This window comes from Gavia stellata, chromosome 19 (assembly GCF_030936135.1).
Source record: "Gavia stellata isolate bGavSte3 chromosome 19, bGavSte3.hap2, whole genome shotgun sequence".
Classification (NCBI taxonomy): domain Eukaryota; kingdom Metazoa; phylum Chordata; class Aves; order Gaviiformes; family Gaviidae; genus Gavia; species Gavia stellata.
Genome location: NC_082612.1, coordinates 14,135,431 through 14,157,399, shown reverse-complemented (window position 1 = coordinate 14,157,399; position 21,969 = coordinate 14,135,431). Strand labels below are relative to the sequence as shown.

Genomic DNA, 21,969 nt, shown 5'->3' with positions numbered 1-21,969 from the left:
TTAAATATTTTACATTCTCTTATGATAGTTCTTAAAGGAATTTGGTTTTAACTAATGAATTTCATCAATGGAGTCAGTGAAAGCTTTATTTCTATAGTTGTCAACAGAAAGGCTGTTTGCATGATGTCAAGTCAAAGGCCATGTCCCAGACCAGACACTTATCAGTGTAGGTGAAAACGAAGAGAAAATACCACTATTGTGGGAAAATAATGAAGAGTGAATTAGTAAAGGTGAGATTCAGTTGAAGATTCAGAGACTTGAATGTAGGAGTTTACAGTAGAGATGTCTATGTAAGGTAGGTGTGTAAGCTCCTACTATACATGACAGATAGAGATCTACTCGACAGTCAATGGAAGCTGGACAGCTATTCATCTCATTCTCTATTTGGTCACGTGAGTCGGTTGCTAAGTTTCGTTGACTGGATTGAGTATATCTCCATTGCCTGTAATGAGAGCTTGAACACTTGATCACAAACAGATTTCTAACTTCACATGTTTGGATCTACAGCCAAGTCCCACCTTGAATGTTTTTTTCATTCTAAAAGATGAAACTATCTTCTGTGTTTTCATATCATTCAGCTTGGGTGTCTTTGAAAGGAAGAGACACCCATAGCTTAAGATAGAGAAGTGTTTTTCGGAAGGACTCACTCTACGAAAAATACAAATTAAGGTTGGCACCAAAAGAAGCACTCCTGCCTGGTTCAGCAAAGTTTCTTCTTCTGTGTTAGACTGGAGAACAGATCTGAGTTAAAACTAACCTAGCAAGAAACATGGTTCCAGGAGAGTGTCTCTGACACACATTGCCATAATTACCATATCCCTGTAATGATATTCAGAGAGAAAATTCCTTCACTATTGTTACGCTTCTTCCCAAAACTGGTCACAAAACTAAGAGACTTCCATTTCTGCAAAGACTGTAGATTTCTCATTTATTTAAAAAAAAATCTGAGAAAGCAAGTCTATATCTCCATCTAGTGAGCTGCAGTAAATGACAGTTGTTATAGTAAACACTGGTGTTCTGTGATCAACACTGCTAATTAACTGGTTTATGCTTTGGGAAACTTGGGTAGCCTATATTTTTGCATCATTTTCCTGTTACTGGGAAGCTGTACTGGATGAAGCTAACTTACATATGGTATTGCCTAATGGCCGGTCCCAGCCCCATCACCTTGCTAACCTGTGAAAATGTATAGTTAATCCTAGAATATTTGGTGGTCGTCTTAGGTATTAATTGAAGAATTATTAGTTCTTAGGTATTAATTTCGATCTTTTTTGGGTCGAAAAAACTAAGAACTCTAATGCCAGAAATTTAAAACAAAACAGGGATTTTTTTTTTTTTTTTTTTTAAATCTCATAGGTGTTTTTGCTTGGATTCTTGCTTTGATGGTGCTGTTGCTCATTGGCTATAAAGGAGATTATTTAGAGGAACCTGAATTGATCAGTATTGGTAAAAAGGGGGATTCTCTTAGCATGTAGCATATGGTCTAGTAGAAACAGGGATTTTTGCTGCCATTGCATTCCAGAAGTCCATCTCACCTCAGCCTTAGGATGACTGGAACAGATCAGAGGGCAGATCTTCCTTAGCCATTTAAACCTGGGAAGTTCATTTGTTTGGAACTTGAGCACTGAAAAGGGGGAACACTTGCCTTCGTGGTTCCAGAGAAAGATGGTTTTAATGCTTGTTCTTTTAAAATAAAAAGCCTCTGTTATGGTTTGGTCACACATCGGAAAGTTTCAATGCCTGTTTCTGTTCTCTGTATCCCACAACTAATTAAATAAAATGTATTTGAAACTTTCCTTCAAAGCTGGAAAGAATTACTTCCCTAGAACTTTTTTAAAGTATAAAATACCTGGATATAATATACCTTTATCATCAGGTACTTCTTCAGAAGTGGAAACATGGAGCACCCTGGTGATAAACTGTTTAACACTACCGTGGAAGTGTTGCCAGCTGACGTAAGTCTCTCATTTCCAACTGTAATACACTGTGCTATTTCATTTTAAGAATGATGTTCAGCATAAAATGGCATGCCCTAGAAAATATTTCTGGAGATTTTATTGTTTTATTTTTTACAGGAAATGATAAGAAAAGAACTGGCTGACAATGGAAGTAAATTTAACTCCTCAGCAACCAAAGATGGGTATTTAAAAATAGGTAAATTTTTTATTGTCACTTCAAAACCAGAAATTTTTTCTTACATATAAAATGTTTCTGCATTTGAGAATTTCATTAACTCTGTAATAAATACAACACTCCAAGGTGAACTAGTAAGAAAAAGAAACCCTTTGTGCTACTGCATACTATAGTATATGATGTTTGACCAATGACTATCCTATTTTGTTTTAAATAATGACGAACCCTACCAGCAGTGGCAAAAGCCAAGGAATCTAATCAGAAGAAAAACGAGTTGCAGTCTCCGCAAGGTCTTAATAGGATAAATAGACTGTGGTTTGGATTTTGCAGCCTTAGCTGAAGACAAGGATTTCTTATGATTATGACAGCACTAACCTGTGCTCCAACCTGAAATAAAGATGAAGCATAATGCAACGCACCTTCCCCCTTTTTGCCCCCAGCCCTGCTTCCCCTTCTTCCTTCCTCAGGGTGGTGTGCCACTGCTCTTAAATGAACTGCAGATTCTCCCCATGCTTGCCAAGGCCTGGTTTCTACTACTACCTAAACTAAAAACGCCACTATGTGAACAAAAAATGGACTATTGGGAGATCTGCTTTGCTTGCCACTTTCTTCTGTCTCTACCACGTAATTGCTCTTTCCTCCCCATGAACCACTTCCACCTCACCAGTGCTTCTTGTTTGCTTTGATTTGCACCCCTCTCCCACCTCCTCGTGGCTGTTTTGCTCTAACTAGAGATCTAAACCGAAATGCTGCCAACTCACAGCTGCATATGCAAGTTGATAGGAAATGAGTATCATACATGGGATGAGCGGTTTTCATTTGTCTGCAGTGATTTTATGCCACTTTAACAAGGTTAGTTAAAAAGCATTGAACTGGTGAAGAAATGTGTCAGAATTGGTCCATGATTCTTAATACATCTTTTTAAAAATAATCACACTTCTCAGAAAAATTCTTTTAGATTATTTAACATGACCTTTTATGCCATATGTATAGTGTATGCCATATGGTCACTACTAACATATCTGAATTTATTTTTTAACATTTGTAGCTATAGGTTCTTTATTTTCTTGTATTCTCCAGCTCCTAGTTGCTGTAACTGAAGGAATGAATCCTTGTTCTTGCTTATAGCTTTATCTTTTAGTTGCTATTGTTTGACTTTTTCCAAAAGATTTTTTTCCCTAATGTTGTATCCCTGGAGTTAATTTATAATTTGTAATTTAGAGCTTTTGCATAAGTTCACTTGGAAGCATATTTCATTCTAATATATGTTTGTACGGGTCTTGTTTTATTTTTTATTTAGGGGCTTTTGAAAATGGAATTGCAGAAGGCAGTATCAATCCGTCAATAGGAAAAATACAGGCTATTCGTTTATCAGTCAATTCTGATTCTCCTGTATGGGCAATACTTAGTGAGGTAAGCATGTTAATAAAAGCATTTTAATTAAAGCCTTATTAAATTAGTTTCAGTTCTTCCTACCATATAGTACTGATAACCATTAATTTTTATTTAACTTTGAATGGGATTTTGTGTGGGAAAACTCACGCAAGTGGAGGACTACATTAATTATTCAGGGAAGAAGGTAGATTTACTTCACAGAAGTAGTGCTGGAAATGCTCAAATGGGATGATTCTCCAGTTTTGCAGTGCTGTAAGTATAGCCACTGGAATCTGAGTCATGATAAACAAACCAACCAAAGGAGACAGGGAGGCTTTTCTAGCTTTTTTCAGTCACCATCTTGGATATTAATTATAATGTGCAAACATTTTCAGATTAACATGTGATTTTTTTTTATTCTTCAAGTTTCTCCCAAGTGTCCGAGTAAGTGCACCCGTAAGTAGAAAATATTCAGCAGAAGTCACTGAAGACAATTGCTACTGCCTTAAACTATAGCTATAGTTGGAAGGAGGGAAAAGCTAATGTCTTAGGCAATGCTTCTGCAGATTTCAGAAAACAGTATATTTTGTTTTTTTCAGGTACTTATCAAGACATCTGAAAACTGAACAAAAAAGACATTTTTGACGTGTTGCTTGTTACAGATCATTTGAAAACTAGGCTAACAACAACAAAAAACTGGCTGGGTAAAAAGAACAAATCCAAACCCATATAATTCTTAATACTGTGTACTAGGAAAGAGTTGAGATAACTATTAAATCTTTATATATTGAAAGCTATAAAGAACCCTGTTACGTTAGTAATGTCTATCAAATGTTCTTGAGTAAGGTGTCATATATAAAAATCTCACCTTAGTTTGGCAACATTCAGTATATATTATTATAAACAATGGATAAGGTGTTACAGGCTGTCTCAGGGTCTAAAGCATAAAAGTATGATAAGTTTCACCAGAACCAAAAATATGGACATTTTTGAAAAATATTAAGGACACAGTTTTCAACTCCACTAAGAACACTGGTCAACTTTGGAGAGAAAGTAGAACTGAAGGAAAAGTTGTCAATATTCATTGCAAATATTTAGACCAGTCCACAGAGATAGGAACAACTTAATAATATGAAAATGGATCTCAAACTTAACAGAAGTGTGTTTCAGCCTTAATGTAGCATAAGTTATGTTTAATATTTTTTTAAATGGGAAGTGCCTACAAGTTACCATTTGAATAACTTGAAACTTAAACAGGTATTGTTCGGAGGATTATAAAACTCTTCAATGAATTGTGCATTGAATTAACTACAGGAAATAATAAGGGTCTTATGTGTAACTATATTTTTGTAGAAAGAAAATCTATTTAAATAAAATTTTGGATCCTATGATTTGATAATCAGCATGTACTGATACTTAAATCCTGGTCCCTAGGCAAAACTCAATATAAATTTGAAAATAAAAGGTAAATCACAGTAGTCTCATTTGGAATGTTTTTGGGTAATGACAATCCACCTTGGACATCTACCTGTTAATGTGCAGAATTCCTGTATCACTTCCTTCGCACTTGAAGCATGACTGCGCCCTCATTCTCCTGCACACACATTGCATCCTAACAGCAGACAGTGAGAAATAAGCTGCACTGTACACTTTTGCATGGATTTGTATTAAATGGGTTAAATTAATGTAGAATTTTATTCTTAATGCAAGAGTATTTTTATTTAGAATAAGATGAAATTAATTTTCTTACATTAAAACAGTTCAGAAGGGTGTTTTTCTAAAGACCGCCTCTAATAATATTTTGATAATTTACAGTATTATTTATATACTGTGGTGCTATATATATGTGCGTGTAGATACATATATGTACTTATGCATGCATGTATTTCTTGGACCAAATATTGCAGCCTTCGTTAGGCTAAGAGTTTAATGCAGGTTAAGAGTTAATGCAGTAATGCAGCGTGCTTACAGATACACAGAGGGACACCTTTATCCACATCAGCACTTACAGTAAAAAGAAGGGTTGAGTGAAACTGAGACCAGTGGATCGTTAAAAAGCAGCGGCTAAAACTGCAGCTAGGGAAAGAAGGGAAAGGAAATGGCTCTACATCGAACTACCTTGCATGAGAAGGGCAGAGCTGCCTCCCTCTGACCCTGCTGAAAACCGCCTTGCAGATCATCTTTTTCTCTGCTGATACAGGAGTCTGAGGCATTTAGTCACGGAAACTTGTACTAGGGAATAAAACACAACTTTGATGACGTTAAGGGAAGACAAAATTGAGTTCTCTGAAGTCATTCTGTCTCTTAACCTGACGTGCTTTAGCATCTTTGGGGAAAAACAAATTGAAGTGAGGAGGGCCCTCTACCCAAAAAGACAAAGCAACAGACAAGCTACAGAACACTGTTTTTTTTCCTGGAGAACTTTAGAAACCTGTATGAGTATGAAAATGATTAAAGTGTAGGTCTTCTCCTAATGCCTTAGTTCAGTTCTTAGCATATCATAGTTTTTTGTACTGTCATTGAAATCGCATCGTGTCACGGGGATTTATCTTCATCTTCAGGATCTTGTCAAACGATTCAGAATAGCAAGTTCTTGTAAATGTACTGTAACTCTATAGTCTGAATTGCCCTCTTATAAGGCCTGTTCCACCTGCCATCAAAAGATGAAAGTAGACATCAAAGTAGAAAGAGCATTTCTTGTAGAACGTTTTACTAATTAAGTGCGTGATCCAGTAAAAACTTAAAATCTTCTTTTGCCATTGGTTTCACTGCAACAGAGTGACAAGCTGGGAGCAGTGTCTGCATTCAGGCTGCCTTACACTTGCTTGTTACAGGGAAGTGTCATTGTAAGGAGGAAGTTTCAGAGTGATCATGAATCAGTGAACACACAGAAAATACTAAGGTAATAGATTTTGTTATCAAAAACTCTTATTTTCACAGTGAAATGAGATTTCCCTCTAACTGTTGAAGCGTAATTTCAAAAAGCTCATCAGAGTACCTGAAATTATATTAGGAAGTGACTGGACTTTTTGTAAATACATTTTTTTCATTCTGTGTTGCCAGCTTTGTGCTTCATTCATTCCGTTTCTATTTTTACATATTTTACATAACCATTGCAATCACAGAATACACTTCCCATCACTTTGACGTAAATGAGGTTTTAAATGTTGACAGAGTAAATACTGAATGCTTGTATGCGCACCATTAAAGTAATATTTTGCTTAGTCCTGATTCTTCCCTGTGCTTTGTGGAGTGCAGAGGTTTCTTGCACAGTCTGCAGAACCACAGCTCCACTATGAAATGGAAGGAACCGCATGAGAGGAACTGTGGATTTTCTCTGAAGAAGTGATAGCTGAAAAGTGAGCGTTACAGCCCCGGGAAGTTTAAGACAATGGAGTGTAATGGAAGTGCACTTACATACTTTTGCATGTTAATGGTGAGTGAATTAGCTGGGTTTATTCATAACAGTCTCTGCTAGGCAAGGAGCAGTTACAGAACACGGGCAGCTTCTTTTCCACCCTGCAAGCAAGTTGCTACCTGTGGTTTTCCATTTCATAATCCTATGCACACGCCTTCCCACACCGCAGCTCTGAGGCCAGTTTAAAGGCTGCAAAGAGGCCTCCTCGTGGGAAGCTTCAGTTCAGGTAACGGATCCAGGGGATAAGGAACATCCTCTAACTTTATGGGTGACTGTTTTTTGCAGTGTAGGCATTGTGATTGTAACTTACAAAAACAAAGGCAGTAAACCTAAGTCAAAAAACAACTATGAAAGGAATTTCAGATTCCATACCAGATCACCAAGCTCCTTCAGGAGGAAATTTTACTTCAGTACTTTCATGTGGTTTAAAACATTGTCTCGAAAATATTGACTACTTCAGGCTCATTGTATGCATACCTAATCAGGTTAAATGCCTGTGTGGGAAGAAAGCACATTTTTCAAGCTAATTCAATATTAATGATGGTTTATTCAACCCATTTTATTTTTCACTGGAGCACAGTTATTCATTTCTCTGAACGGTGTGTCTCCATTCTTGTCATAAATCCTTTGAGGGACTATTGAAAGGGGAATGCTAACATTTCTCTTCAATACAAAAGGCAGTTATGAACTTGGCTTTACCGATTTTTTTAAATGTTTTTATTTCCATTAATTATGTGGCCCCCTAATCTCATCAGTGTTACAATGGCTTTTTGCACAGCTTAATACAAGCACACATCTACTGTAAATGCTAATGGATGCTAAGTGTACACTGAGAAGAGACTAGACTCTTTAACAGGAATATCTGTTAGATTAATTAGGAGATATTTAATCCGAAGTTGAAGACGTATTTGCTTATTGAATTGAAAATCTTCTCTCTCACATTTGAGGAAGTAAGTGGATAGTGACCCATACACAAGGATCCCAATTTTCCCCAACATTTACTTTTTCTGTTACTCCTAAGTCACACATTTGTTAGCTGTATTACTGGTTGCACAAACTAATTGTCTTGTCTGAGAGTGTTTTGGGTTGTGTTTGTTTTTTTTTTTAAACTATTATTTATTTGCATAAATGTAAGATTCCAGATGAATCTCTCATAGATGCCTTACAATGAATCTAGGAATATTAACAATGAATTCTGCAGTAAGCAGAAATCTTTAATTGTGTGATCGTTTCTAAAAGGATTTATGTGTATTTCAAGCTGCGAGGATAGTTTTCATCTGTCTTTGTTTCATGATGGATTGCTGAAGAACATTCCTTAATTATTTTTTTTTTAGCTAGAGATGTCTAAAGATTGACGTTTCTGTAAGACTATGGTACCATTTCTCAGTCGTATGATTCTATGATTCTATGATTCTAATGCTGATCAGAAAGATCTGTTATGCCTTAATTCAAACCCTTAATTAATGTACTTTTGAGAAGTACATTAAAGGAGCTGAGCCTTAACGAGAAGAAATTGTGCTGCTTTTCTGTGACATAAATATGCACTGCGTTTAAGTTATGAAGTTTACATTGCTCTTTGGAGCTTGTAATTGTAATAATCTATGGCAATCTTAAGTTTTGATGACACTATCAAAAGAGAAATATAATCAATTTAAGTTTTAAGCTTGTGCATTAGTTTACAATGACCTTGTAATACTTGAAAGGCAGAATATCACAAAAATAAATAAGAGCATTTGGATTTGCAATGCATATTACTCATTCTAATGGTAACTCCAAACAGTTCTGAGTCAATAAACTAGTATGTGGTAGACATAAATCAAATGGAGAAATCTATAAAAATTATCATTCTAAATTATTTTAGAGGGGGAGAAGCTTAGCTTAATGGTATATAGGCCATAATTGTTATGTCCAAAAGACAGTTTCCTCAACATGGTAAGAATCAAATAACGTAAAACAGATTCTTGTGGCCTGAGCGCTGGCTGAAAGAGGCTTAGAGTTATATGAGAGAAAAGTACTACTTTTTCTTATGGCTATCACCATTTCTGGTATCTCCTTCCTTCTTTTCTTTCACAGACCCAGTTTCATAGGCAGTAGAAAGAAAAGCCCTGTGTGTGCCTTAACAAGGATTTCTTGGGCAGTGAAATCTGCCTGCGTTCGAGGGGATGGCTGATACTGCAATGACACATGTCCTTGGCTGCATAGGCGACTGCTTTTCAAAAGCAGTCTTCAGTGAAGAGTTACAGACGCACCCTTCAAAGAGATTTAACAGGACGAATGAAAGGCAGTGGCTGTAGTTATATGGTTCATCTCACAAATATTGGCGTGACAGCTGGTGTCCAGAATGAACGTTGAGCTTGAAGTGAGGACGGCAAGCACTACAGCCTTTGGCTAGGAGGAAGGCTTTGATGATGCGAGTCGTCGACGCCGTGTCACATGCAAATGTACCAAACCCTGACCCGGTGTGTCAGCAGCTGGGCAGCTACAACAGCTTCTACGTCCCTTGTGATCCCTCAAGGAAACACTTTTGTCTCAGCCCTCTCCTGCACATTTCAAGTATCGGTGGCACGGATAACGTTTTATATGCTCCTGAACTGTATGCTGCCCAGAGTGTAAGGATACAACCCAAGCTGAGCCAGAAGGCTCCTCAGGGCGGTAGCCCCGTAGCTGCTGCGTTCAGCAGGCCTGCCTAAAGCTTCCGAAAAATCAGTCTGGAATAATGCAATAGCTGCTCCACTTAGCCAGCCCTCAAATGCAGACTGGAGCGCTAGTCTGAGTCTCCAATTGTAATAAAGGCTTTGTTAATTTGAGCTAAATTGCTTCAGTTAGCAATGGAGAAGCCTCCACGTCTTTACCCTGACCACAGGTGCGTGGAGCAGGACGGTACCGCCACGGCTAAAGCTAAAGTCCCTCTGACCGTGGCCACGACGGCAAAGTATATCTGAAACACTCCACCCCGGAGCACAGACGAGTGCGCCTCAAGCCCAACACAGCTGAATTTGCTGTCCCCCCAGCAACTTTTCCTCAGGGGGGCAGAGCGTTTGGCGCCAAGGCGGGGCAAGAGGCAGCTTACGGCGGGGGCTGGCCCGCACCGCCTCCCCGCGGCGGGCCGGGGCGCCAAATGGCGTCGCCGCGGCGAAGCCGAGAGGCAGCCTGGGAAGGGGCTGCCCGGCGATTGGTTCGGGCACCACGTGCGGGGAGGCTGGCATCCGCGGGCCGAGCCGCGATTGGCTCACGCCGCACGGAGGGCGCCCTGGATTGGCGCGGCTACCTGCCCGCCGACCTCGCCCCCACACACACACACACACACACACACGCTCCGTGGCGGCTCCTTGAGGTCGTGGTTCGCGCGCGGATTGGGCAGGGCCGCGCCTGCTGCGCCTTGATTGGCTAGGGCGGAGCGGCAGCACCTGCTCCTCGGCGCCCGCATCCCTCGGAGCGTCGGAGGAGGCGGTGCGCATGCGCAGCCGGTGATGCCCTGGGAAAAGCGGCCGGGTCCGGCTAGCGGGACGCGGAGGGGATCTCGCCGCCGGTAATGCGCCCGCCGCGGGAAAGGGGGTGTGCTGGGCCTGCCGCTGCGGCCGCCTCTCGCCCCGCGCGGGGGCTGGCCGTCGGCGCCGGGGGGATGCTCTCCGCGTCGCGGTGTTCGATAACTGGGGCGGGGAGGAGCGGCGGCCGCCCGGGCCCGCGGCGGCGGGAGGGTGCGTGTCGGCCCCCCGCAGCGCCCGTCCTTTCTCCGCCGCCCCGCAGGTGCGAGGGCGGGTGTCCGCCGGCGCTCTGTGGGTGGCGGGGGGGGGGGCGGAGGTCAGCGGCTCTCCTGCCCCCCCCCCCCCTCCCTTCCTCGCGCGCCGGCCGTTGCTGGCCGTCAGGCTGCCCGCGGCGGGAGGGCTGGAAGCGCGAGCCCGCTGTGGCGCCCCCGGCTGGCCCGGCCGGCGACGGGGGCCCGGGGGTGGGTTTCGGGCGGGGGGAGCAGCCGCGGGGGCGGCTTTCGGAGCGCGGCCCCGCGCCTGAGGAGAGCCGCCGGGCGGGGGGAGCGCGGCCCCCGTGGCTGGGCGCGGCTGGGCGGCGGGGGGGGCTCCTGCCCCGGTCGTCCGCCCTCCGTTGTCTTCCGGAAAGCGGGTTCGTTTTGGGCACTGCCTCAGCACCGGGTGGCCGCTTGACTCCAACTTTTTTTTTAATGGGAAAATAACCTCTTCCCGGAGGTTTTACTCAAGCTAACTATAGCAACAAAAGAGCTCGAAAAGGCACCTGCACGGGTACAGCATTGCGGCTTGAGTAGTTGCTGAATTACACGTTTGGCATTCGTTTCAGTACAATGTTTTTAACGCTTCAGCAAAAGATAGGAGAGTACAATTTTCACACAAAATAAAGGAAAAATAAAAAGTTGGGTAAGAACTCCTGGGTGCTTTTCGTGGAGCAGTTTCAGCTGGATGCTGTCTTTAGTCAGGTGGATGCCCGTGCAGCTGTATGGGGGAGGAATGAGGCAGCACATGGTTATGGATGGAAGAAGGGATGGGGGAAAACCACCGCTTTCCGTTGGCCTGGATGGAATTGGTATTTGGCCCTGGGAAAAGCCCATGTGTTGGTACTGGATGCAGGAGCTTTAGACCTCTGAGTGAGAAAGACCGTTAATGGCAGTCTTACTCCCTTTCTGCTTGAGAAAGCAGAACACCGACAGTTTCATGAAAAAGGCATGATCCTCTTCAAAGTCCAAGGAAAAGTTATAATGGACTAAAAGATCCTGACTTCTATTTAGCTCTGCATCAAATAGGGTAACAATGCCATTAATTCAATGGCATGTGTAGAATATGTGAAAGGCCATGGTGCAGAGGTCTGAAGATTGACATACTTGCTCTGTGCAACCGTCTGTAGAAATCAAATCATTTGGCTGGGAAGGGACCCCAGGAGGGCTCTACGCCAACCTGCTGCTCACAGCAGGGTCAGCTCTGAGGTCACTTCAGGTGGCTCAGGGCTTTACCCAGTCAGTCCTGGAAAACCCCAAGGACTGAGGCTAGGCAGCCTGTACCACTGCTTGCCTGCCCTCGTGGGGGGAAAAAATTGTAATATCCAGTCACAATATTCTTTCAGTTTATGCCCGTTGTCTTTCCTAAATACTAGTATGTGTCTCAGAAACAGTGGCTCTTTACTTTAGGTGCAATATTGTGCTGATGTTGCAGCACTGTTGCTGGTCCCAAGGGAATGCTTTGCAGTAGTACTGCTGGCTTAAATGTCTCTTCTGCTGTGTAGATGTGCTGTGGTTACCCGTGTTCCCATGGTAGAGACTGACCAAGCTATGCAAAAATTAAGTTTAAATTTACAGGTCTGAAGTTATAGGTATTGACAGAATTGTCAATATGTTTACCTAGAGAAAGCTGAATATAAGCAGCCCATCCCAAAAGGAGCAATTGGGAATCCCATTTTGGAGGTGTAGTTATTACTGGATAAATTTCTGTGACCCAACTTCTATGATTACAGCTTGGCAAACTGAAGAACGACTATCCAGTTCTCTCATGGGTCATACTGTAGCGATAGCGTATTCCTAACTGAAACTACTGTCAAGATATATGGTTTTGCGATTACCTATTTGCTGTATCTCCCCAAAAGATGGTTTGAAAGTCACTGGTCTTCGGCGTTTAGGCCAAGACTGCTAGTAAACATGTCTGGCGTTCGTGTGAGTGCCATAGACTGGGATAACTTGTCTTTTTGTGCTGAGGAACTTTAAACATGTGTTGATTAGGGAAGTTCAGTAGGTTTTAAAGACAATTAAATTTGTAGTGTGGAGTTCTGTTTTGAGACCAAAAACTCTTTGGCTAGTTGAAAGATTTATTTTACATTCTAAGACTGTAGTGCTGGCAGAGTGCACAAAAGTAAAAGATGTGATGGTCTTGTTTTAAAACCATCTTTGCCTGGCAATTGAGTGATACCTGTAATAGTTCTTGATAACGTATTTCAGTGTTTCTGGGATTATTTTAAAAGTGTGTCAAAAGGTCAGAGGTCAAAGTGTGCCTTCTCTTCTTGAAGGGAAAAGTAAGAGATATAATTGAAGACTGAATGAAATCAGGCATGTCCTAGGCTAGGATCAGGGAGTAGTGGTAAGACTCAGCATGAATGAAGCGAAAGCATCAGGAGTTTTGGAAGAGAACTGTGTGGAAAGGTGAGTACTAGTCTGATTTCTCAGCTGCCCTTGCTAGTCTGTGTATGGAACAAAAGTGGATGGGGCTAACTACAGTAAAATTACAGCTATGTAAGTGAAAGGCGTTTTGGATCGTACACAAAATACACCTGAAATGTACTGACAAAGAAAGATGTAACTCTTCATCTGCTTTAGGAGAAGAGGAGGAGACCACCTGCATGACAAACTAGCTAAAGTAAGGTAGGCAAGTTTTATGCTAAAAAAGCAAGTCGAATACCTGATTAATATATGCCACTTTAGCTAAGAGCTAAGGCGTCTTGGAAAGTATTAATATGAAATTCTTCAACTGCTTGTCCCAATACGATGATTAAGAACAAGAAAAATGGGGGTGGTGAAACTAAGTGTGATAGCCTCCAGACAAAGGTGTTCAAAAGTACACCATAAGATTGCATGTTCATGTGTGATAAACTGAATGACTTTTAATCTTCAGGGCAAGATTATTTTAAGTTCTAGAATTGGCCAAGGAGGTCTACAATATCTGTAGTTTTTAACTAGAATTTTAAAAAATAAATACAAAAAACATAGTAAAATTTGCAGAGAACTTTTGAGATGTGTCACGGTGTTAATAACTGAGAAAAGAGGGAGTCATAGACTTGCCATCCTCAAGCAAAATACAGAGCAGCATGAAAAGTCCTGCAGAGAATGGCATGGATTGTGGATAATAGTGGGGGAGAAGAAAAGAATGGTAACATAATTATTGTAGTTTTATGGAAAATAGGTGTTTGTCCCAAGAAGGGAGGCTTTTGATGATTTCCTGATATTGACATAGTACTGGTGTGTGAAACACTTTACTACTTTATGATAATTCTGGGGTTTGACTCTAAATATAATTAGTACAGTCAATATTAAATTAATAGATCTTAAAAGGAATAAGGAAAAAAAGATTAGTTTTCTTTTTGGACATGTCTGGTACAGTCATACTGGGATGTGGGTTTTTTAGCCCTGATACTGTTTGATCTCTGTATGTGTTGCTTGATAGAACTTGCAGATATTATCAATTGAATGACAGATAAATAATTGGTGCAATTCTAACGTTTGAATTGCTTAGCAAATCTGATAAAGCCAGGAAAAAAGAAAGAGGCTCACACTTCCAGTATAAGGTGGTATCTTGAATTGCTGGGATATTCAGGGTTGTAGTGGTAAACAATTTACTCTCTAAAGAGCGATAATATAACTAAGAGGGTGACTGCTTTCTCATGTGCAGAAAGCACCTCAGTAGCAGAATATTTTGTATGGCTAGTTGTGGCTAAAAGTAATGCAAGGTTTGAAAAGGTCTTACAATAGCAAACTAAATACCAGTGTTTGTCTTTCTTTTTGAACTTACTGTGGGTAGAAATTAATAAGAATCAAAAGATAAATACCTGTGCAGTGGTATCTAGAATCTGTCTTCCTTCTATTTCCAAATTCAGACAAAAACAAATTCAGAGAGAAGCATTTTTGGCAAGACCATTGAGGAAACTTGCATAGGCATGTGCTTGATACTACACTGCTCCAGACGACTGGATACTCTAATATAACACTGGGTTTGTATGTGTTACAGATGTGAAGCAAAAAATACTGGGCAACAATCTTTTCTTTTTTGCAGCAGATTAGACTGAGAGGCTGGGGTAGTTATCTGCTGTTAACATTCATACTTACTCGGATTAAAGATTTTCAGATTTCCCTGAAATTAGAAAGATGTTTGCATTAAGCTTAAACTTTTGCGCTTATTGCATAATTTTGAAACAGAAAATGTTTTCTGAAACAATCTTATACTTACTTTTGACACTTACAGCTGGAGTTGATATAACTCTGCACTCCTCTAAACATAGACGGTGGAAGAAGAGCCAAATACAAATGAGTAATTCTGGCAGTGGATAATAATATGTCCTAATTCTATCAATTTTATTTTCCCTGATGAAAGGGATGTTACTTTTTGCTACACTGTAGAGACTGATTCAATTTGATTACTTGTTCAAATTATTAAGGAATGAGAAAAAGAAAAGCAGTCTTACTTAGTTCTTAAAAACGCGTATATACTGCAGTCAAGTTCTTGCTAGATCTGTGACCTAGCAAGATAAGGGAACAGACTACAAACACTTCTGTAGGGACAACAGGAGGGGAAAAAGAGTCTGAGTCAGGGTTATGTAGTAAGAAGTTTTTCAAATTAAGATATAGCACTTTAGTAAAGTACTATAGTGACAATACTTCATTATGTTTATTTCTTATTATTTTAATGTGTTTTTTCTCTTGTAGACAAAGTCTGGGGTAAAACTGAAATAGTATTGATAATATCCTTGCAATGATATTTAAAATCTAAAACTTCCAGTTCTTCAGATAACCAGGATGCACTTCCAGTGGGACTGGCTGTGCTTGGGTATCCTGATAATTAGCTCAGTGACTGCAGAAATTGAAAGCCAAGACACTCCGGATGCAGATGTTGAAGTGGAGGATTTTGACAAGCAGTCTCAAGAAGCTGATATTGACGGAGAGAAATCTTCCTTAGAGGTAAGGTTACAGAAGTCTTTAGTTAAAGCTTGTTCAATTTTAAGATACATAGTTATACCTAGTAGAGAAATTGATGGACAAATGCATTTAAAAAAGAGCAGGGTAACAGACAGTTGTCACTGAGTGGGTGTCAAACCCACCAGTCTGAGTTTCTTAGTTGCTGTATGTGACGTGTAGGACAAGCTTAATGAATGATTCTGCTATGCCAAAGTGTAAAATCGGATCTCCTGCCTGTGGTGGATAGTCGTGAAGAAGGTTTTGCTAGTCTGTGCTTCAGTCTAGATACAGAACCTGTTGTTGTAAGTCCTAACATGCCATTTCTAGAGAAGAAAGCAGAAAGTATCTTGGTCTTATTGAGACTGACTTTAGACCAGTTTCTTGATTTCATCACTCACAGCTGCCTTTTGACACTGTCTTTATTCCCAGAAAATCTTTCTGCATTTGTTATGCTGTGCTGCACAATAAATGTGGGCAATATTCATAAATTATGTTTTCAACTTTCTGGTTATACTGTGTAGCCCAGCTGTAATGTGCCAAGCAGATAGGAAAATGGAAGAATGGAAAACTTGTATAGAAAGAAATAGGGAGGAAGCAGAGAATTGGTGCAAGTTCAGAAAATTTTCAGGGCTTTTGTAACAAATAAGATGTGTAACAGTACTTTAGTTATGAGCTTTGAACACAGGAAGCAATTTTTAAAATTCACAGATGGGAAATTGCTCACTGTTAGAGGGATGCATCCAAATTGTAGAAATAAGAGAGGCATGGGGGGGCAGGGAAAGGTGTTTTATGCTGCTAGATGTTTCTAATGAACAAAATCTGGTGGTCTGTCAGGGTGGACTACTTCTGGAAGTATGATAATGTATTTCAAATGAAAAATTGTAATTTATGTTAGAGCGTTTATCTGTATGTGTCTTTTAGGTTGTGTACCAGACTCCAAAGCCAACTGGGGAAGTGTATTTCACAGAAACCTTTGATGGAGTATTGGCTGGGTAAGTTTATGCCTTAAAATTATAAACTTTTACTTTCGGCAGTTTAACTTAGAATGGCAGGACTTATTTTGTATTCTTTTTTCTGCTAGTGTCTTTATAAAAATTAATTTTTACAGGGGTTAGAATTGGAAAGGCTGGTTAATGGTTGCTCCACATACATCATAATGTTAAGCCAGACAGTTAACATTTCAGGTATGTGAAATTCTTTGTGTTTTATATTTTTTGTATTTTAAGGAAGCTTTTAATAAACTCTGGGTGTATGGACATTAAGAAAAATAATCTAACTTTGAAGTTTTAGCCAATTGAGTTTAACTAGCTGCAAGGTGAAGTGCATAGCCATTACACTGCAGTAGCAAACTCTTTCTTCCTCTTCAAGTGCGCTTAGGTATGTGTAAGGAGGCAGTGCCTTCAGCGTTACAGATAAACCCTCTATTGGGGAAGACTTTTTTTAGCAGATTTTTTATTAATTTATTGTATTGCTTCCCATACTCAATAAGAATTAGATATTTGAGACTACCAAAGTGTTCCTAGGTAGTTTGACCTTACTGCATTGACATTTTAGAAAAATCTTCAGGTGTATCTCAACAATTTTTAAGCCAGAATTTTTTGTCTTTTTTGTATCTTACAAGCTTTTTTCCAACAGTATGGCAATGTAAGGTATCACTGCTACTGGGTGGCTTGTGTTGCTCAATGAAGAGCTGTGTATTGTGAGCTACAGTCAGTTGCCACCCATGCACTGTCAATAAGAGTGAATAAAATATATTACTTTATATTTTTGGAATAGGCTTCCTACTTTTAGTTGGAAAACAACTTGGCTTTCAGTCCCCTTTCTAGCTCAGATGTAGAATGTGTAGAATATCAAGGAAAAACAAATGAGGAGCATGTAAATGTGGTCTGTATGATCACTGACTTTTCTTTTTTGAATCAAGCTGGGTTAGCACACTGTCACTGGCTCAAGTTAAGTAAGTGTGCATCCAGGTAGAATCTGTGAATGCAGTAGAAATCTCTTTAGTAAGAGCTGGTGCGATGAGTTGTTAGAGTACTTTCTTGCTATGAGAAAAGCTTTTGAAACATGAAAGTAAGTCTCTGTGTTTTAATGACAAATTGGGTCTTGTTACTGGTATATTTTTTCCTGTACACTTTAATGCTGTCGAACAAAAGAGCTATGTCTTAATTTGTGAAGAATCATGAAAAAAGGTGTTTTCATATGTTACTAAAATTGATGGAACAAAAACTAAGTCTCCTGTGAACAGCCGGACAGAGAGGTGAAAGGAGATGCAATATGATACATTCATTATGGTAGAACTTAAAGCTGCCTATTTTTTACTTGTGAGAAGACTGAGATCTAACTACTATAGGAGTGAGGTTTTGCCACCGTAAGACATGTATGTCTGTTGAGGATGCACGATTTAAACTGTAAACAAAATAACATGGTAGCAGGCACCAGTAACTTTTCTAAGATTGAATCTTACTCCCTTTTTCCAATTGTTTGTAAACTGTTCTCTTCTGTAGAGTTACAGGGAACTTCAGGCCACTGAACATTAGTCTGTCATTACTCACGTTATGTTCTTTCGTATTTTTTTATTTTTTGTTACATATTTATACTAAATGTAGAAGGAAAATGAGTTAACAAGTTCCTGTCTTCAGTGTACCACTTGTCTTAATGATATGTCACTTCTAAATGTTGAGAAGTGCAATACAAAAGCAGTACCAATGATGATAGGAGAGATGTTTAAATAGAAGTGGTGATATCAGTTGTTAAAAAAATGCAAAAAAACAAACAAACAAAAAAAAATCCCCAAACCCACAACTGAAAAACTTGATTAACAAATGCAAAAACTTAACTGGGATACTTGAATGGTATAATTCATCCCAATTTCTAGCGTCGTGAGATGTGTGCAAAAACTAGTCCTGCTAAACCTAATATTTAAAGCTTTAGCTACAATGCTTGGGATTTTTTGGTCTAGTTGTATGTAATTTACATAAGAATAACAAATATGGGACTAAGATGTATGAGAAAATACGCAGCATGTTGCCTTCTTCCCTAAAATTGGGGAAGAGAGTACATATAAACTAACTAGGTAGATCACCAGAATAGAGTAGCTTTTTTGAGAACGGGCCTTGAAAATCTTCTGCATGATTGTAGAGATGTTTTATTTCCTCATTGGTCTTTCTCCTGGTAGACCAAGGATCTAGTTTGCCATTTATACTGTGAAGCTTTTGCAGCATCTCTGTTAACAGTGAACAAATCTGACTGAAATTCAGGCAGAAAAGAAAAAGTATTCATCCCTGAAATACTCCACGCAGAGGATAGTTTGGAATTAATGAAAATAGTTCTTTCTATTAATTAATCATGAGAATATAGTATTGTAATTGATATAATGAAGAGTTCAGTAACACTGTTGGCTTAAGATATTCCTCTGCATGGCTCATGATATAACCACTGTATGACCAGATGAGGGTGGACTGCCCTTTTTTCCTTTTTTTTTTTTTCCCTCCTCCTCCAAATGAACACTTTGTGTGTAGGGTGTGTGCATATCTTTTTGGTAACCTCGATTTGATAAGCTGAGTTTGCCTTGTTCTTAGTATCAAAGAGATCAGGAGTTTGTTTGCCCTGTTGGGATCCCCTATGTGCAATACATTTGGAATCTGTTCAGTGCATAATTGCATTTGTCATTTGAACACTTTTACCTCTTCCTTTTGTCCTCTGTTATGCATGTGTACTCTTACTGTCAGATAGTGTTCAGGTTTCTTGGGGTGATTTTTTTTCCTTATCATACTGAAGGTTTTACACTTGAACCTTACTATTTCCCATTTATTTTTGACATTATAAGTTTACGTAATATTCTTACATTCTGCCAAACTCAGCTTCAGTAAAACTGAAGTTTATTCAGAATAATTTAATTACTTTAGAGTTATAGTTGTATATTCATTTACATTCTTAGGAAGTATTTTGAAATGTTATATTAGACTAATCTATTTTAGTTTTTCTTTTCATGTTCTTCGAACTACACAAAGTTCCGTGATGCTGACTGTCAAAATCATTATCACAGATTCACAGCCTGGAAGCAAAAGCTGGTTTTCCTGTGCTTGTTACATAATACAGCTTTGCATAGATAGTTCAATGACTAGTACACTTCTTGTTTTAGGTGGGTGTTGTCTAAAACCAAGAAAGAAGACACAGATGATAACATTGCTAAATATGATGGTAAGCAGTTTTACTGTTTACTTTCGTTATATAGTTTCTGATGTTCTGTTGCTCTTTGAGAAATAACTACCCCTTACACTGCACTTATCTCTGAAAACCTAGATGACATAGGTCAAAATGTTAGTTTGTATAATGACTGCTACCCTGGAACTGACATGTGAAATGTTGCTTGTTGGGTTACTTATGTGAAGATAATTTTTTTGTCATCCCAACAATCTGTTGCAATTAATGATACTAGAATACCCTCTGGGTACTGATTGTTTATGAATAGTCCTTCTTGAGAACTGCCTTATCTGAAATCATGTCAGAGAGATTTACCACTTCAATTTCAGTTGTTAAACATGTTTCTAAAGCAGCATGTTCCGTGTTGCTGCATCTGTCCTACCATGGGTTGATCTCCCACGCTAGCCTCTGAAACAAAAAAGTTAAACTGAATGATGTTTTTCTTAAAAATACTTTTTCAGATTCTCTGTGCTTGAATGTAGGGTTCTCCAGTGGTTCTTGTACAGTTCATTGTTACAGTAGTCTAAAAAAATTTGGAAGTTAATAATGAAAAAGGTGTGTTAATGTTTTTTTAATCATTGGGGTTTGCACTTGACTTATAAATTCCTAGGCTAGAATTGCCTGCTTGAATTTAATTTTAAATGTTTGACAGATGTGTCATATGTGGCAATAATTTTGCAACCTGAATTTACTTCATTCAAGAGAAAGTGGGGAGAACAGAAAAAGTTTCTGCTGCAAAAGCAAAGTATTTGCTACTGCTCTTATGTCAAATGAAATCAATTAATGTTAATAGAAAGTGGTAAGCACACATAACTTGTAAGACTTTGGTGTGCAAAACAGTACAGAACAGATGTTTTTAGGTTTAGCAATTACCAGGAATAACTGGTAAAAATAAAGAAGTTGCAGAGGAGATATCCATACAGATGACATGCTTGTAAGAACTGACATTTGTCTGATTACTTGGCCTCATATTAGACAGGAATTGTCTCTAAGGTCAAAACAGTCATATTAAAGTCACCCAGACAATTCAACATTAACAAAGTCTGTGGTGAAAATACTTTTTTTGGACTATTTTCCAATTTAATATTTTTTTGTCTTGCTGTTTTGCCTGGCATTATTGCTTGGTCTTAGTTGCCAGGAAGGAATGCTATTGAAAAGGACGGAATTCTTCTCCCTCCTGTTTAGCAGACTAGAAGAAACTAGGGATTTGCTGTTGACATATCTGCCCTTCCTTAATGACCTTTCACAAATCGCCCTTCAGTTGAATAAAAGTAAATAGCTGTTTCGTTCAGATTTCACAGTTTATGAATCTTCTCTAAAATACATGCTGAAGAACTCATTACGTTGTCTTCCTTTTGTTCATGTTGACAGGCTTTCTTCAAGATTACAGTGAATTGTAAAAGTAGTCTTTCTCTTGTGCTGTGTTCATTCCTGGGGGGGGGGGGGGGGCGGAAATCAGTGACGCTGCTGCTGCTAATCTCTGAGAAAATAGAACTGCCCTTTTAGAAATCTTGTTCTTTGGATATTGCCCACATGTGTAATCAACTCTATTTTTCCCAAACTTCTTGGAAAGACTTTGCGGGGCGGCCGCGAAGCTTCATCTCCCATGTGATTAGATTTGACCTGAAAGATTCTAATTCTATATAAGCGTGAAGGGAAGAACCATACAGGTATCTAGCTTACACAGTACCTTGTGAGTGATGCTTTTTATGTGACGATGGTAGGAACAAATCTAAAATCTGGAGAAATACTTTATGTTCCTCTAGGCATTGTGGGATACCACAGTCTAAAGATACAGATCTACAATATGAAAGTTTTCTTGTAGATTTCTGTAAATTTGAGAAGAGCAAGGAATAACATATACTTTACACATGTGCCATCTTCAAAATACTGAAAGCTAGCACTATCTTAATTGGCTAGAACTAATATCTTTTTGGTGGAATGGGAGAGTGGGCTTTTCCGTGTAGAGCAATGCATACCCGAAGTCTAGGCATCTCTTTAATTATCTGTCGGTTTCTTAAGGCTGAAATAGATTTTTACAATAAGTCATTAAATATGAACCAGAGCTTTGAAACAGTCTCTATTAGCAATGCAAGCATTAGGCTTGAATATCTAAAATGTGTTGATTCTTTCATATAATATTGCAATTAAACAGAAAGCCAGTGGA

The 21,969-nt window shown here is 39.3% G+C and overlaps 2 protein-coding genes across 7 annotated transcripts in view; both read left to right on the top strand.

The window, feature by feature from the left end:
- The window catches only part of MGAT4D (MGAT4 family member D), a 38,204-nt gene extending 34,025 nt beyond the window's left edge, over window positions 1-4,179 (top strand). The window contains exons 12-15 of the mRNA XM_059826892.1: window positions 1,877-1,955; window positions 2,076-2,154; window positions 3,434-3,546; window positions 4,107-4,179. Coding sequence (XP_059682875.1) covers window positions 1,877-1,955; window positions 2,076-2,154; window positions 3,434-3,546; window positions 4,107-4,133 — 298 coding nt within the window. The 3' untranslated portion in view covers window positions 4,134-4,179. The remainder of the gene's footprint in view (window positions 1-1,876; window positions 1,956-2,075; window positions 2,155-3,433; window positions 3,547-4,106) is intronic.
- Window positions 4,180-10,417: 6,238 nt separating this feature from the next.
- Window positions 10,418-21,969, top strand: part of CLGN (calmegin) — a 29,541-nt gene continuing 17,989 nt past the window's right edge. For 2 of the 6 annotated variants that reach the window (XM_059826754.1, XM_059826751.1), the window contains exons 1-4: window positions 14,621-14,638; window positions 15,351-15,602; window positions 16,521-16,591; window positions 19,741-19,799. In XM_059826754.1, the coding sequence (XP_059682737.1) occupies window positions 15,441-15,602; window positions 16,521-16,591; window positions 19,741-19,799 (292 nt within the window). In that variant the 5' untranslated portion in view covers window positions 14,621-14,638; window positions 15,351-15,440. Of the gene's footprint in view, window positions 10,455-13,210; window positions 13,296-14,579; window positions 14,639-15,350; window positions 15,603-16,520; window positions 16,592-19,740; window positions 19,800-21,969 lie in introns of those variants that run through there. The other 4 variants (XM_059826752.1, XM_059826757.1, XM_059826753.1 and 1 more) reach the window with 4 other exon arrangements.